Raw genomic sequence first — 13,611 nt, forward strand, 5'->3', positions numbered from 1 at the left:
AACACAAGACAAAACACTAGTGGTTCCCATAATTCTAAAATATCATTGGCAAATACGGATTCTCTTGAATTTGAGGTCTTCCTTTATTTCATGTCAAACTATTTCTTGCTACTTGTACAATAAAGATAAGTCCAAGTTCCTCCCCCACTTGTGTACCCCACCGCCACCCCAAAGAAAAGTGCATCATGTAATTTTAACCTGTGTCTAACTGAGGGTAGCAAAGAGATCGGGCGACTTCCTCTCCCTACTCAAAACAGAGTGAATGCTTCCGTCTGCTCCAAAGTAGAGAGGCTAAGTTCATGAAGAAAGTCACAGAGGGGAAGTAGAGGCAAACCCCTCTGGGGAGGCTCATTTCGCCACCTCCTAAAAGTCTTTTCAATCAAGTTGTTTGGGATCGGTGATTGCTCTACAGGTTGTGTGAGAAATACAGGCATCTGCATTCTGAGCACGCTGCTGATGTGACAGGGAGTCACGGAGTACACCTCCCATCCTGTTATCTACCCACAAAATCATCTAGTGTGGGCAAGATTCAGAGGTGGTGGAATAGTCTCTCCCCATACTCACAAATACACAGATACACACACAAAGGTGAGCTATGTGGGTGCTTGCTGTGGGGACAGACATTGTACCTTTTCCTTAGGTCTGGTCCTATAGACCACGGACCAAACAGGTGAGTCTGACGCTGAGTCCAATTAGAGAGTTATAAGTCCCATGAAAAAGTTATAAGAAGAAAAGATGAAATATAATGGCAGTCTCGAACAAGATACCGTCAACAGTTCATACATGCATGCAATCTTAAACAGGAACTGTCTTGTTTCAAGCTAGAAACATGGATCTAAAAAATAAGTCTTCATATTGTCAGTAATGCTCCAAAACTAAGTTACAGATATTTAAATACATAATGCTACCGAGGTCTCCAAAACATGCCAAATGTTTTCATGGTTTTTCTTCTGCCTTAATAGCTGACCCAGAATAGAGGTCATTAAAAGGAGAGGTATAGACAGTCTTTGAAAACTCAACTGGCTAAAGCTGACTTCTGGAAGTGTAGGACGTACTACCTCATACAAGTGACCTAAACTCCTGCATCCACATCCCTGAGCATCGAATCTGCTTACAAATATGCACACCACTGGTCAAGACTAAAAAGCAAACAAACAAAAATCAGTGTGGGTGCTTGGTAGCGGAGGTGGTGGCTAGAAGGTTCTTCTCGAGTCTAGGGTTCTATGATTTTACTTTACATTCACTGCTTTTTCATATAAAGCAACTGGGCTTGATCTGATTCTCAAAGCTCACTCAATAAAAGTTGCTGATTATCTTAAGAGCTGTGTAGGATGAGAACTCTGAAAAACCCCATCACAAAACTCCTGGCTGGCCTAAAGATCGGGTTAAACCAGAGGTCAGATTGTGGCTCTTGTACATAATACGCATAGGCTCTTCTGCACAAAAATGCCATGAGAGACCTTTGTCCCTGAACGGCAACATTGTGCCAAGCCTCTTGCCTTTGTTACAGCAAATAAACATGCACGTGGGTGAAGTTTACAGAAGAGAGCAAAAAAAGCAATTCTAATACAAGTTTATCGAAGCTTTCTTAGAAAAGTCATCATTACAGGGAAAGGGTTCTAATTCATTTCAGTCTGCAAACCAGAATAAATATAATTTGAATCTACCTGTCAGTGACAGTTAAGCCCCTAGATAAGATATGTAAATATATAGTGACATGAATTCCTAAATAGTAAGGTATAGAACTTTGATTTTTCTAGACTCCATGTATTTGATTCATTTCATGAACATATCATATGGCTACAGAATGAGCTCATAAATTACACAGTAAAAGATAAAATAAGCTATAACTGCCATTTACACTGTACTTTGCAAGGATTCCACTGATGCTCGAGGAGCATGACCGACAAAATACTGTCACCATACATGTTTGCAATTCACGGCTTCCCACGCGGCTTACTGACTTACCTGCCTTCTGTATTCTTCGACTGGATTATAAACTGTCCACCCATCCACGTTAAACTTTTCTTCGTTTAGAAATGCAAATATTGGCTAGAAAAGGCAAAAGGAAAAAAAGAATTTAAAGTTAAGCGTGATGGAACTAATAGTCTACTAATACTATGTCCTCCGCATTTTCACCCACCAGATTTGCCTACCATGAAATCACAACCCAAAGCAAGCCTTTCAAAAAGGAATTAAGAATGGAAAATGCACACCAGGCTTCATGCTACCTTCCATCTTGAGGAATAATTACTTCTTAGACCTCAATTTTCTATGGCTACAAACATCTCTTTTAAATTATTCTTTTATAGATAAAGTTCCATGAAAATCAGATTTCCAGACCAAAACACACCTGCTCATTTTGAACAGTATTAGCAATTGATCAGGTAAGAGCCATTTAAAAAAGAAAAAAAAAAAGGAAATTCAAGAATAACTATTAAACCATCAACTGTCTCTGACGGGAATAATGACATGTTTATCTATTTTAAAAGCGACAGGATGTTAGGAAAATCCTTAATTAACTGTTCTCTGTGAATTCTGAATCAATGCCCTGATCTCTGTGAAATAACAGGACCCAGACCTCTCTTCTCTCTCTGTGCTCACTCTGGAGGCGATATTGATGAGTTTTACGGCTTCAAATACCATCTATACTCTAGTGACTCCCAAGTATCCATTGCTCTCCAGCCCCGACTTGGATCTGCAGGCTTGGCTGTCCAAGGGACCACTGTACGACTCCAGCCTGCCCTGAGAGGCATCTGATGGACTCCAAAGTTAATACATCCAAAGCCAAACCCCTGAATGTCCCCCATTCTGCTCCTCCCACAGCCTCCCCATTTCAGTAGATGGCAGCTCCATTCTTCTAGTTGAGCCCCAAACCTTGGTGTTATCCTCATCAACTCACAGCCATCATCCTGGTCTAAGCCTCAACCACCGTCCATGTGCATCGTTGTAATAACCTCCTGCCTGGTCCCCTACTTTTCTCTTCACCTCTAAAGTCAGAGTAATAGTGTCACAACTCAAGTCACCTCAAGTCATTCCCCTGCCCCAAATCCTTCTGTGGCTTTCCATGTCATTGGGGGTCAAAGCGGAAGTCTGTCCAATTGCCCACCGAGCTGTCCACCATCTGGCCACAGCCCCTACCAGGCCTCTGCCCTCCCACTGCTCACCCCACTCCTGCCACACTGGCCTCCAGTGCTCATCTCCAAAAGCACCAAGCACATACCAACATTAGGGCCTTTCCACCTGCTGTCCAGCTGTCAGAAACCTTTTCCCCCATGGCTTTCCCCTCTACTTCTTTCACATCCCTGCTCCAATGTAACCTTAATCAGTAGGACTTATTCTGACACCCTATAGAAAAACTACATGCTACCCCCCTAGAACAGCACCCCCTATTCTCCTTCCCATTTTATTTTCCCCTATTATCTGTGATCATTTGACAGATTATATATGTACTTGCTTACTATTGGACTCCTACTGTCCCCTCCCCTAGAACATGGGCTCCATAAAGACAAGACACCTGCTTTGGTCACATCCTGTCTCCCCAGTAACTGGAACAGTATTGGGTCCATTGTAGGCAGAATATGTAGTTGTTGCCCCAGTGAAAATGTGAAGCTTCTACAGTCCCTGTACAACTACTTTCTCTGGAGGCACTGTGTTTGGGCACTTTTTCCTCTAGTATCTCTCCTGCCACCCATTTTCTTGTCATCAACCTACAATTTAGCATGCCAGCATTCCCTCCCCTACACTACAGAGAATTTCTGGAAAAGCCTTGCTTGGTGGCAATGGTTTTACATATTTAAAAAGAGAAAAAAAAAAGAGCAAGGGGTGGGGATCCCTGGGTGGCTCAGCAGTTTAGCGCCTGCCTTTGGCCCAGGGCATGATCCTGGAGACCCAGGATCGAGTCCCACATTGGGCTCCCTGCATGGAGCCTGCTTCTCCCTCTGCCTATGTCTCTGCCTCTGTGTGTGTGTGTGTCTCATGAATCAATAAATAAAATCTTAAAAAAAATAAAAAGCAAGAGGTTTAGGTAAAAACTGATCAAGAACAAGATCTGGACTGTCTTCTTGAACTTTCTAAAGCACAGGGCACCCTCAGCAGGTCTCAATTCTAGCAGTGGTCAGCCCAAATGCTGTGTGTTCTGCAATGGGTGGCACACTGAGCACGTGACACGGATCTAGCTAAGCAATTCGTTGAGGCTTTAGACTGACATGGAATCCACGGCAATACTTAATTATTCATACCACTGCAGGAAACAAGTGATTTCTGTGTTAACTGAAGTTTAACTCAAAGACTGGCGCACTTTTGATGAAAACAGCCCTAAAATATATGGTGTACTTCTTCATCCTAAGCAGGATCTGTAGAACATATGAAAGCATTCTCTTGGTGACATCGGAGTACTGGATATTATACTGATCAGTACCTGGCACAGGTAAATAATACTGCTAAATACTGTGCTGTTGACATACTTGTAGAAGGCAGATGCTTAGAGACATAGGGCTGTCGTACCCCTTAGAAGAAGACGTATATAAGCTGCTTTCTTGAAATTAGTTCCTGATCTCAACTTTTTTTTTTTGTTTTCTGTTCATGTTGTTTGTTTATTTTCAGTTATTTGCACCTTTCCCATGGAGCTCAAGTAAATATGGTGACCTTTCAAAAACAAAGAATAAGACTACGAACTCAAAGGCCAGATAAACCTTTCTCTCCAGAAAAAGCATGTGTGTTAATGCTATCAGTATCCTTTGACTTGCCAGCAGCATTTTCAACATAACTATTTTTCAGTCACAAATAATAAAGCAACTCCTTTCTTGCTCCAAATATTCTCTTGTATCTTATATTAAAATTACTAATAAGTTTACAAAATTATTATCAGAAGATGAAAGTTATATAGCCCAAACCAAAATTATCTCCATAATTTAATATGCTTGCTTTAAGGGAATTCTGAATGCAAGTAATATACAAAATATTGTCATTAATAGAGTGGGTACAATGTCCTCACAGTTGCAACATCTCAGGTGGCCTTTCTCAAGAAATCATTCTGGAATAACACTTCATGTTCGAAGTGACATCCAGATATCTAGGATAAGACCATGAACTGGCATCCTTTACCTCTGAAACATGCTTCTGAGAACTCTACAATGGAAACAGCTCTGAGGTTAAGAGCTAAGAGCCAGACTTGGAGCTCAGATATTTCAGAAAAAGTTTATGAATCACCTAACAGCCAGATACACATGAAATATACAGGAGTACATCTAATACGGAATTGGAGCTTAAGGTAATCATCCAAGTAAAATAGCTTACAATTACAAGAAAAAATATAATTTAAATTTTTATTTATTTATTGGGGGGCGGAGAGCAAGTGGGGGAGGGGCAGTAGGAGAGGGGAGAGAGAATGTTAAACAGACTCTGCACTGAGCAGGGAGCCCAACACACGGCTCAATCCTATGACCCCGAGATCATAACCTGAGCCTTTCAAAAACCAAGAGTTGGCCACTTAACTGCACCATCCAGGTGCCCCAAGAAAAAAATATTTTTTCAAAAGCATTACTTGTTAGTTTTTCAAGAAAAACACAAGGTAAACACAAAGTTGTTGATACTTGGCTCTACTGAGAGGCAAGCATTCGAAAAGGACCAATTTTCTAAAGTTGGATGTACTCAGACTTATTTCCCAGATATTTTCATTTTTACCTTTTTTTTCCCTCTTAAAGATTCAGGTAAGAGAAAGAAGCAAGAGTTTTAAAACACAAGCTCTGAACAGAGTGACATAAAGGTGGATTATTACAAAAAACCCACTAAGCACTAAAGCAAGGCAACAAAAACCTTCAGCCATACCTCATTATTACAAAGTGGTGACTTGTCTAAAGGTCCTGTCTGAAAATTGTTAATACCTTAAATTAATGGGTTACATGCCTTGAGATTTTTAGCTGTCACTTATTTTCTCTTACAGACAATATATATGTTTTTTAAGGTTTTGAGTCTTTTCGGACTTAGCGGGTAGCCATTTCCAGTTATTCCTCACTATCACCCTGGGTCGCTGGGGACCCTGTCTTTGGGAATCCCAGGTGCCACAGAGAGAACTTCCCTTTCTGAGGATGGAGCCAGGAGTCGGGCCATCATTAAGTTGGTCACACACACTGGTCCCGGCATCAGGAGTGTGTTGGGGAGCCCCAGCTCAGGAAAGCCTCCAAGCCTAGGGTTGTGCCCAATGGGGGCTTCAGGAGGCCCTCCACAGCTTTCTTCCTCCCGGGGCCTGGTCCCTCAGCCGGGCTCTGCCTTAGGGTCAGGAGAAGAGGTCTCAGAAGGGGGGCGCTCTCCTGTGATGAGATGCTAGGGGATGCCCAGGCTCCACCTCGCCCCACCCCACCGAGCCAGAATTTCCAGAGGCAAGGGATGGGGGTGGCTGCCCTGATCCTGAAGGGCCACATGCAGCAATACACAACCACACTACTCAAGAACACAGCCCCAGGCTTCTGAGTGTGCTGGCTGTCAGCAGGGGGCGGAGGGGGCTGCTTCACTTTTTTTAGAAAGTAATTTTGAAATACTTACAGATTCAGAAGAAGTTACAAAAATGTACAGGGAAATCCCATATGCACCTTGCACTCAGCCTCCCCAATGTGAGTACCTTGAATAGCTGGAGTACAGTATCAAAACCAGGAAACAGACACCCTTACATGCTTACCCTGGCTTCAAGGGAGCAGGTCTATCGTTTATTTGGCTCTATATTAGTATTTGGGCATGTCACCAATGCAGATTCCTACTAGTCAAGAGATACCATGCATGGAGATTTAAAAAAAAAAAAAAAAGAAATCATGTGCATTTTTTCCAGGATTAAAAATAGCACAATGTAACATTTAAAAAATGTTAAAGGACAAAGTTGAGATGAAAATCTCTGATTTCACACTAGGGATAAAAACAGCTCTGACAAAGAGAATGTAACTTGTCATTTAAATTTTCCTACATTTATCACTGTTGTGTCTCGTGGGGGGAAAAATCTGAAAGGACAACAGGTTTTAGCTTTCATTTATTTGCCCATTATTTTAAGATGGCACCTATATGAAGATGTACCAACTCACTTAAAACACCTAGACTGGATTTATTGCTATTTAATACACTCTATAAATGTCGATCAACTCATGAGTTTCCTTCCTTCTTTTGAGGTGAGAGCGTTGTCCCATGAATTGGAATTCCTACATTTCATGAAGCCCCTCGCGGACAGCCTCTTCCCTCGAAGACTCGACACACTGTGTCTCAGAATTGGATTCTGGGGAGTCAGATTTGTAAAAATTGAGTATTGTGCAAATGGGTGGCAGTTACAGAAGCAAACTATTTTCATAGTATCCAGGTAAATGAACTGTTAAGCTATGTAGATTTAACAGTGCTTTCTTTTTTATAAAAGATTTTATTTATTTATTCACGAGGGACACACAAAGAGAGAGAGAGAGGCAGAGACAGAAGCAGGCTCCACGCAGGGAGCCTGGTGTGGGACTCGATCCCGGGTCTCCAGGATCAGGCCCTGGGCTGAAAGCGGCGCTAAACCACTGAGCCACCTGGGCTGCCCTAACAGTGCTTTCAAACGATGCTGCCACCATGCATGGACACGAGTTTTAGGAAGAGCAGACATTTTTTTTGGAAGTAAACCAACTCTAACTCTGAATACCTAGCATTAAAAATCCAGAGGACTGTTCACTCACTCCTTCTTTCCTGATGGAATTTTGCAGTGTCTCAACAGGAATTTAAGTGAGCTTTTTTTCCCCCTCTTATTTGATTTCTGAAATTGAAGACACCCGCCTTTTTAAAAGCTTCCATCTACCGTTTAATGGTGCAGCAATGTAAAATCACCTCATTTTCATCTTTCAGGTTACACTTAAGAAACAAGACCTCTTCATATAAGGAAAAAAATTCCTTTCATTAAAGTTGGCTGGAAAAAAGCCAAAATTTTTAAGAAAGAACCACAGGACGTACTGAAACGTGGCAAAGTTTATAGTTCAAAGTAACATCTTTCATGTAACTGCATCAAAAGTAAGTTAATCCAAAAATCTGACAAGAGTCTCATAGGTCAAAAGCACCGAGCACATAAATTACCATTTATACTTCCGTTTGCTTAAATAATTCCCCGAGTCCTCTTTCTACCACCTTCCCTGGGGAAAGTGGCTTCATATCTTTGGGTTGCCATCGCCTTCATATAGAAATGTACATATTCACTTATTCAGGAGGAAAAGACCCCAAAGTACATCTGAAACGTCAGCTGAAACCATTTGGATAAAAAGCCTTCTTTCCTACTTGCCCAAAATCATAATCATTTAAGGTGACATTTCTCAAAGTTCATATGCCACACCTCCTCTCACTATACCTGTCTTTCCTGGCAATTTTGGCTACGTCTGTGAAAATGCCAACGATTACATCTGGGCCTGGCAAATAAACCTCACCCTGGAGACAGCTCCAGGTCTATACAGCCACCTGCCACATCGATGTCTATGTCTAGTCCTATAGACACTTGCAACTCCGCACATCTGAAATGGAAGGCACCGCGTCTTCTTCGCTACCCCCCTATGCTCCTCATCTTGACCTCTGGCGCCACTGCCCACCCACTGGGTGGATTCTTCCTCGCAGGCTGGGTCCTTCCCTATCATGTCATCCCTCATCATAACTACGTTCACACCATCAACGAATTCTACTGATCTTCTAGATCTTCCTCAAATCCATTCTCTCCTGTCCTCCCCATTGTCCCATTTCAAGGACTCATTATCATGAATCTGGGGGAGGAACAAACATCCCCAGAAATAAACTCCTGTCCCACACCATCCAGTCTGCATGCTACAGCCCAAGCAGTCTTTTTGAAATTGAAATTTAATGTCACTTCCCTGCTTCAACCCTTTGAATGGCTCCCCTCCCATTCAGATACAAAGTAGAACTTCTTGGTGGGGCATGGTAGGCTCTGCGAGCTCTGGGGCCCAGCCTCCTCATCTAGCATCATCTCTCACCACTACCACCCACATGGACACCAACTCACATGTGAGTCCAGTCTGTGTCCAGCCTCTTCACATTTGCACATTCCACATACTTGGCCACAGCCCTTTCTGCCTGGCTAACGCTCTTCCTCATTGTCCAGGATTCACCTCCTCTAGGAAGCCATCCTTGACACCAAGCCCCTTACTTCCTGCTCCCCTGATACCCTGTGCACATGCATCTGTATCATATGCATTTGTCTGTCCTCCCGGACAAGTGGGCATGAACCCCAGCTCCCTGAACCTAGCCAGTAGGCAGGCAGGCATTGCGTAAGTGTCTGGAGAGGAAAAGCAGGGAGGAAAAGGATGGAAAAGAGGAGGAGTGAGGAGAGGCCTGCCCTAGCTGACCTTGCATCTTATAAAGCCTCAGTGGTTAAAAGAACATTACTGGTACCTAAAGGATGATTGATGCAAGAAAAGAAACACCCAGAAATCAAACACAGAGACCTAGCTGTATGAAAAGGTGGGATTTCAAATAAGTTAGTCAACAAATGGTGTTGCAACAACAGTGGAAGAAAGATTTGCATCCATATTTTACATGGTAACCCTGAATAAATTCCAAATTGATGAAATATTTACATTAAAAAAAGAGCCCGAAGTTTTAAAAGAATATTCTAGGGATAATTCTTCCATAACTCTGAGTGAAGAAATCACCCCTAACAGGGATATAAAACCCAGGAGCTATAAAAGAAAACTCTGTAGACAAGAGTTAACAACCTAGCAGGCCCGGCTGCTCCCCTTAGCTCTGCTTGTGAGGCTGGACTCTGGGAACCTGGGTCTCAGGAGAGTTCCCATCGCTCCCTAACTGATAAGAGTGGTTTATGGTGCCTCAATGTATAAACGTGGTTTATGCTTAACCCTCACTTTCCTTCTGAGAGGCAGTGATTGGGGTACATGCCAGGCAGAGGATGTCTCATAACCAGCCTCCAATAAAAACTGTGGGTGCCAAGCTTCCCTGGTGGGTACATATTTCCCATGTGTTGTCTCAACTTGTTGCTGTAGGAATTAAGTGTCTACTGTGTAACTCTGCTGGGAGAAAACTCTGGAAGTTTGTGCCTGGTTTCTCCCTATGCACCTTTTCCTTTTGCTGCTTTTCCTCTGTACCTTTTTGCTGTAATAAATCACACTTGTGAGGATGGCTATACATTAAGTCTTCTGAATTCTCCTAATGAATCGTTAAACTCAGGGTGGTCATAGAGACCCCCATCACAAAAAAATTGATAAATACAAAGATTTTTTTTTAAAATTCCCATAGCAAAAGCCACCATAGTCAAAAGACATGGGGAAAATATTTGTAACTTGTATTATGAGTGTAGCTATTACATAAAGAACTCCTACAATTAATAAGAAAAAGACCAATATCCCAAAGGAAATATAGGCAGAAGCCACAGAGAATCAATAGAAATACAAAGAGCTCACACCAAAAGATATTTAATTCCAGTCAAATAGGATAAATACAAAATAAAATTATGAATCCAAATTTTTACCTATTAGATTAGTGCAGATCAAAAAATCAGAAAGCATTCTGGATTGGTGCAGTTGGCTAACGGTCCCTCAAATATGTCCATGTCCTGAACCCTGTGACCCATGTCACATTATCATTCATGGCAAAGAGGAATTAGGTTGTCAATGGAATTAAGATTTCCAGTCACCTGACTTTAAGATAGGAAGAGCACCCTGGACTTCCCAGGAGTGCCAATGTCACTGTAAGGATCCTGAGATGTGGAAGGAAGCAGAAGAGCTGGAATCAGAGAAGGACAGTGACAATGGAATAAAGTCAGAGTAATCTGAAGGACTCAACCACTGCTTTGGGCTCTGTAGATGGAAGAGGCTGTGAGCCGAGGAACGTGGGTACCTCTAGAAGCTGGAAAATATAGTCTAAGAAATGGACTCTCCCCTTGAACCCCCAGAAGACACACAGCACCACACATACTCTGACTTTAGTCCAGTGAGATCCATTTTGGACTTTTGACTTCCAGAATTGTAAGATGCCAGACTCATGTTTTTATAAGGCACCAAGTTTGTGGTCGAGTACTACAGAAGCTATAGGAAACTATAATAGAGTTGGAGGGGACGTCTAGAAACAGGCACTCTGACACACTGCGTGTGGGAGTGAAAGCTAGCACATCTTCTCTTAGGGATATTTGGTAATAGCAGTAATTTTACGTCTAAAAACGTATCCTACGACAGACATGAGCACATTCAAGATGATGTATGTGCAAGGTTACACTCACTGCAGTTTATATAAGAGCAAATGATCAGAAATGATCTCAATATCCATCAATTGAGGTTTGAAGAAAGTATGGTACGGTCAACAGAATGCTGTATGGTCATAAATAGGGTGAAGAAACCCACTCATTAGGCGATATCTATTGGTAAATTTAAAAGCAAGGTATGGGAGCACCTGGGTGGCTCAGTGGTTAAGCATCTGCCTTTGGCTCAGGTCGTGACCCCCAGGTCCTGGGATTGAGTCCAGCATCAGGCTCCCCACAGGGAGCCTACTTCTCCCTCCCCATTTATCTCTGCCTCTTTCTGTGTCTCTCATGTATAAATACATAAAATCTTTAAAAAATAAAAATAAATAAAAGCAAGGTATGGAAGAGCACATATAGCAATACACCACTAGGGTCAAAGGGGGGAAAATCTGACCAACAAGCTACATGAATAGGGCCTAAATGATCACTCGTAACAGTCCGAAGGGGTTGTCTGTGTGGTGGGGAATGGGATGGGTGGAAGGTGCCTGGGGCGGGATAGTTTTACTACATACTTGTCTTAGTTCCAGCCAGTATAACAAGTTACCATAGACTGGCTGGTTTACAACACCTCTGAAAAGCCCCAACTCCAAATACCATCACGCTGCAGGGGTGGGGTTAGGATTTCAGCATATGATTTTGGGAGGACACAGACATTTGGTCCATAACAGTACCTTTAATACTTCCCAAATTTTCAGTTATGGATATCTGTTAGCTATTTGCAAAATTTTAAAGTAGTGCTTGTTGAATAAATGCCCTTTCTAAACAGAATATTCTTACCAATGCTGGTTCTTAATTCATTCACTCTATTGACCTTAGTATATTATTTCAACCAACATTTACCAAGGGCCTACTATGAACAAGGTATCAAGTAGAGAAGAAGATGAATAAGACACAGGCACTGTGTTTAAAGGGTCAGAAATTCTCCAAAGGACAGTGACAAGGAGGGCACAACTATTAACCACATAAAGAGGAGAGCACAGGTAAAGCACCTAGGGCTCCAGAGAATGCCTAGGTTACTTCCAGGTCCATTGACTTTGGACATGATAATCACAGTGATGATGAAAAGACACAAATGGCAGCCAAAGTCATGGAATACAAGGCCACCAGCAAACAGGTCCAGAGTGTAGGAGGGGTAGGAAAATGCAGGGCCAGTTGAGAGGTGAGGCCACATTTTGGGGGAGATAGGTTGCATTTACGCTGATGCAGAGGGAAGAACTGTGGATGTTTTGGGGGTAGAGGAATGAGAGCCCAGCCCAGAAGGAGGAATGTGATACATGGCACAGGCAGGGGTGGACTGGGAAGGGGGCAGAAAGGAAGCAGGAAAATCAGTCCAAGGATGATTCCATCACTGGAGAAAAGAAGAGATAAAAACCTGAACCAAGTCAGGCTAGGGAGGAAGAATCCTCTGGATTCAGGAAATGTTCAGGAAAAAGGAAAGTTTCCAAGGGTTGGAAGTGTGATGGTATAGATGCCCTAACTGAGCCTTCTACTGAAAACGTCTATAAATGCTGTATAAAAGAGAAACCGTTTTTAAACTGCTCTAATGAGCTAGCTAGGGAGGAACAAATACCCAGAAGTTAAAAACTAACCACAAACAGGAATGTAGAGAGCAAAAGGAAAGCACTGGCTCTTACCTCGGGGCACCCACAGAATTGATTTTCATGGCCTCTTGGGGTACAGGAGACAGGACATAAAGGCCCGGGCCCACCCCAGATGCCAAGATGCGCATGAGACTGGAAATCACCTTCGGTAGAGACTGGCCTAGCAGCAGAGGTAGAAATGAGTGTTACAACCTCAGGGTAAGGACAAATAGGGAGTAGCCCCCTGAGATTCCAAGGAACTTAACTTGTCCAGATTATTGGTGTTGATCGAGGGGAAAAAGAAAAAGTCTCTACTGCTGTCCCCCACCAAGAATTTCTAGCCACAAGGCAGCTCTTAAGCAGCGTGTAGCCCAAACTCCTAAAGCTTGAATGGTCCAAACAACATCAGGCAGGGAATATAATTCGTAACCGACCCACACCAGGAGTGCCCTAAGATGCCTAGCAGAAGGAAACATCAAACTGCCTTCGACCCCGGCCTCCAAGTATTCCCACAGAGGTCCGAGGAATAGGAGTTCAAAAGCAAGGATCATAGAACATCCTGGGAAACTAGACACCACGAGCCAGCACATAAGAACTTGGCAGACCAGGCTCGGATGCAGAGAGCCGTGGTGAATGAAGTCAAAGACATGACGCCCAGGAGCCAGGGGGATGCTCCAGATATCATACTTCCTTATGCCTTATATGTGTTTTATAAACACTGGCTTGTAGCTACTTGGTTCAAAAAACCTTTGAAGGGAGAAGTGGCTTGAGAAT

At 42.8% G+C, this 13,611-nt stretch overlaps 1 protein-coding gene across 5 annotated transcripts in view; it reads right to left on the reverse strand.

The window, feature by feature from the left end:
• The window catches only part of MTM1 (myotubularin 1), a 96,752-nt gene that overhangs the window by 30,257 nt on the left and 52,884 nt on the right, over positions 1-13,611 (reverse strand). For all 5 annotated transcript variants that reach the window (XM_072817842.1, XM_072817839.1, XM_072817841.1 and 2 more), the window contains one exon: positions 1,969-2,052. In XM_072817842.1, coding sequence (XP_072673943.1) covers positions 1,969-2,052 — 84 coding nt within the window. The remainder of the gene's footprint in view (positions 1-1,968; positions 2,053-13,611) is intronic.

The sequence above is a fragment of the Canis lupus genome, chromosome X (genome assembly GCF_048164855.1).
Source record: "Canis lupus baileyi chromosome X, mCanLup2.hap1, whole genome shotgun sequence".
In the NCBI taxonomy this organism is placed as follows: Eukaryota; Metazoa; Chordata; class Mammalia; order Carnivora; family Canidae; genus Canis; species Canis lupus.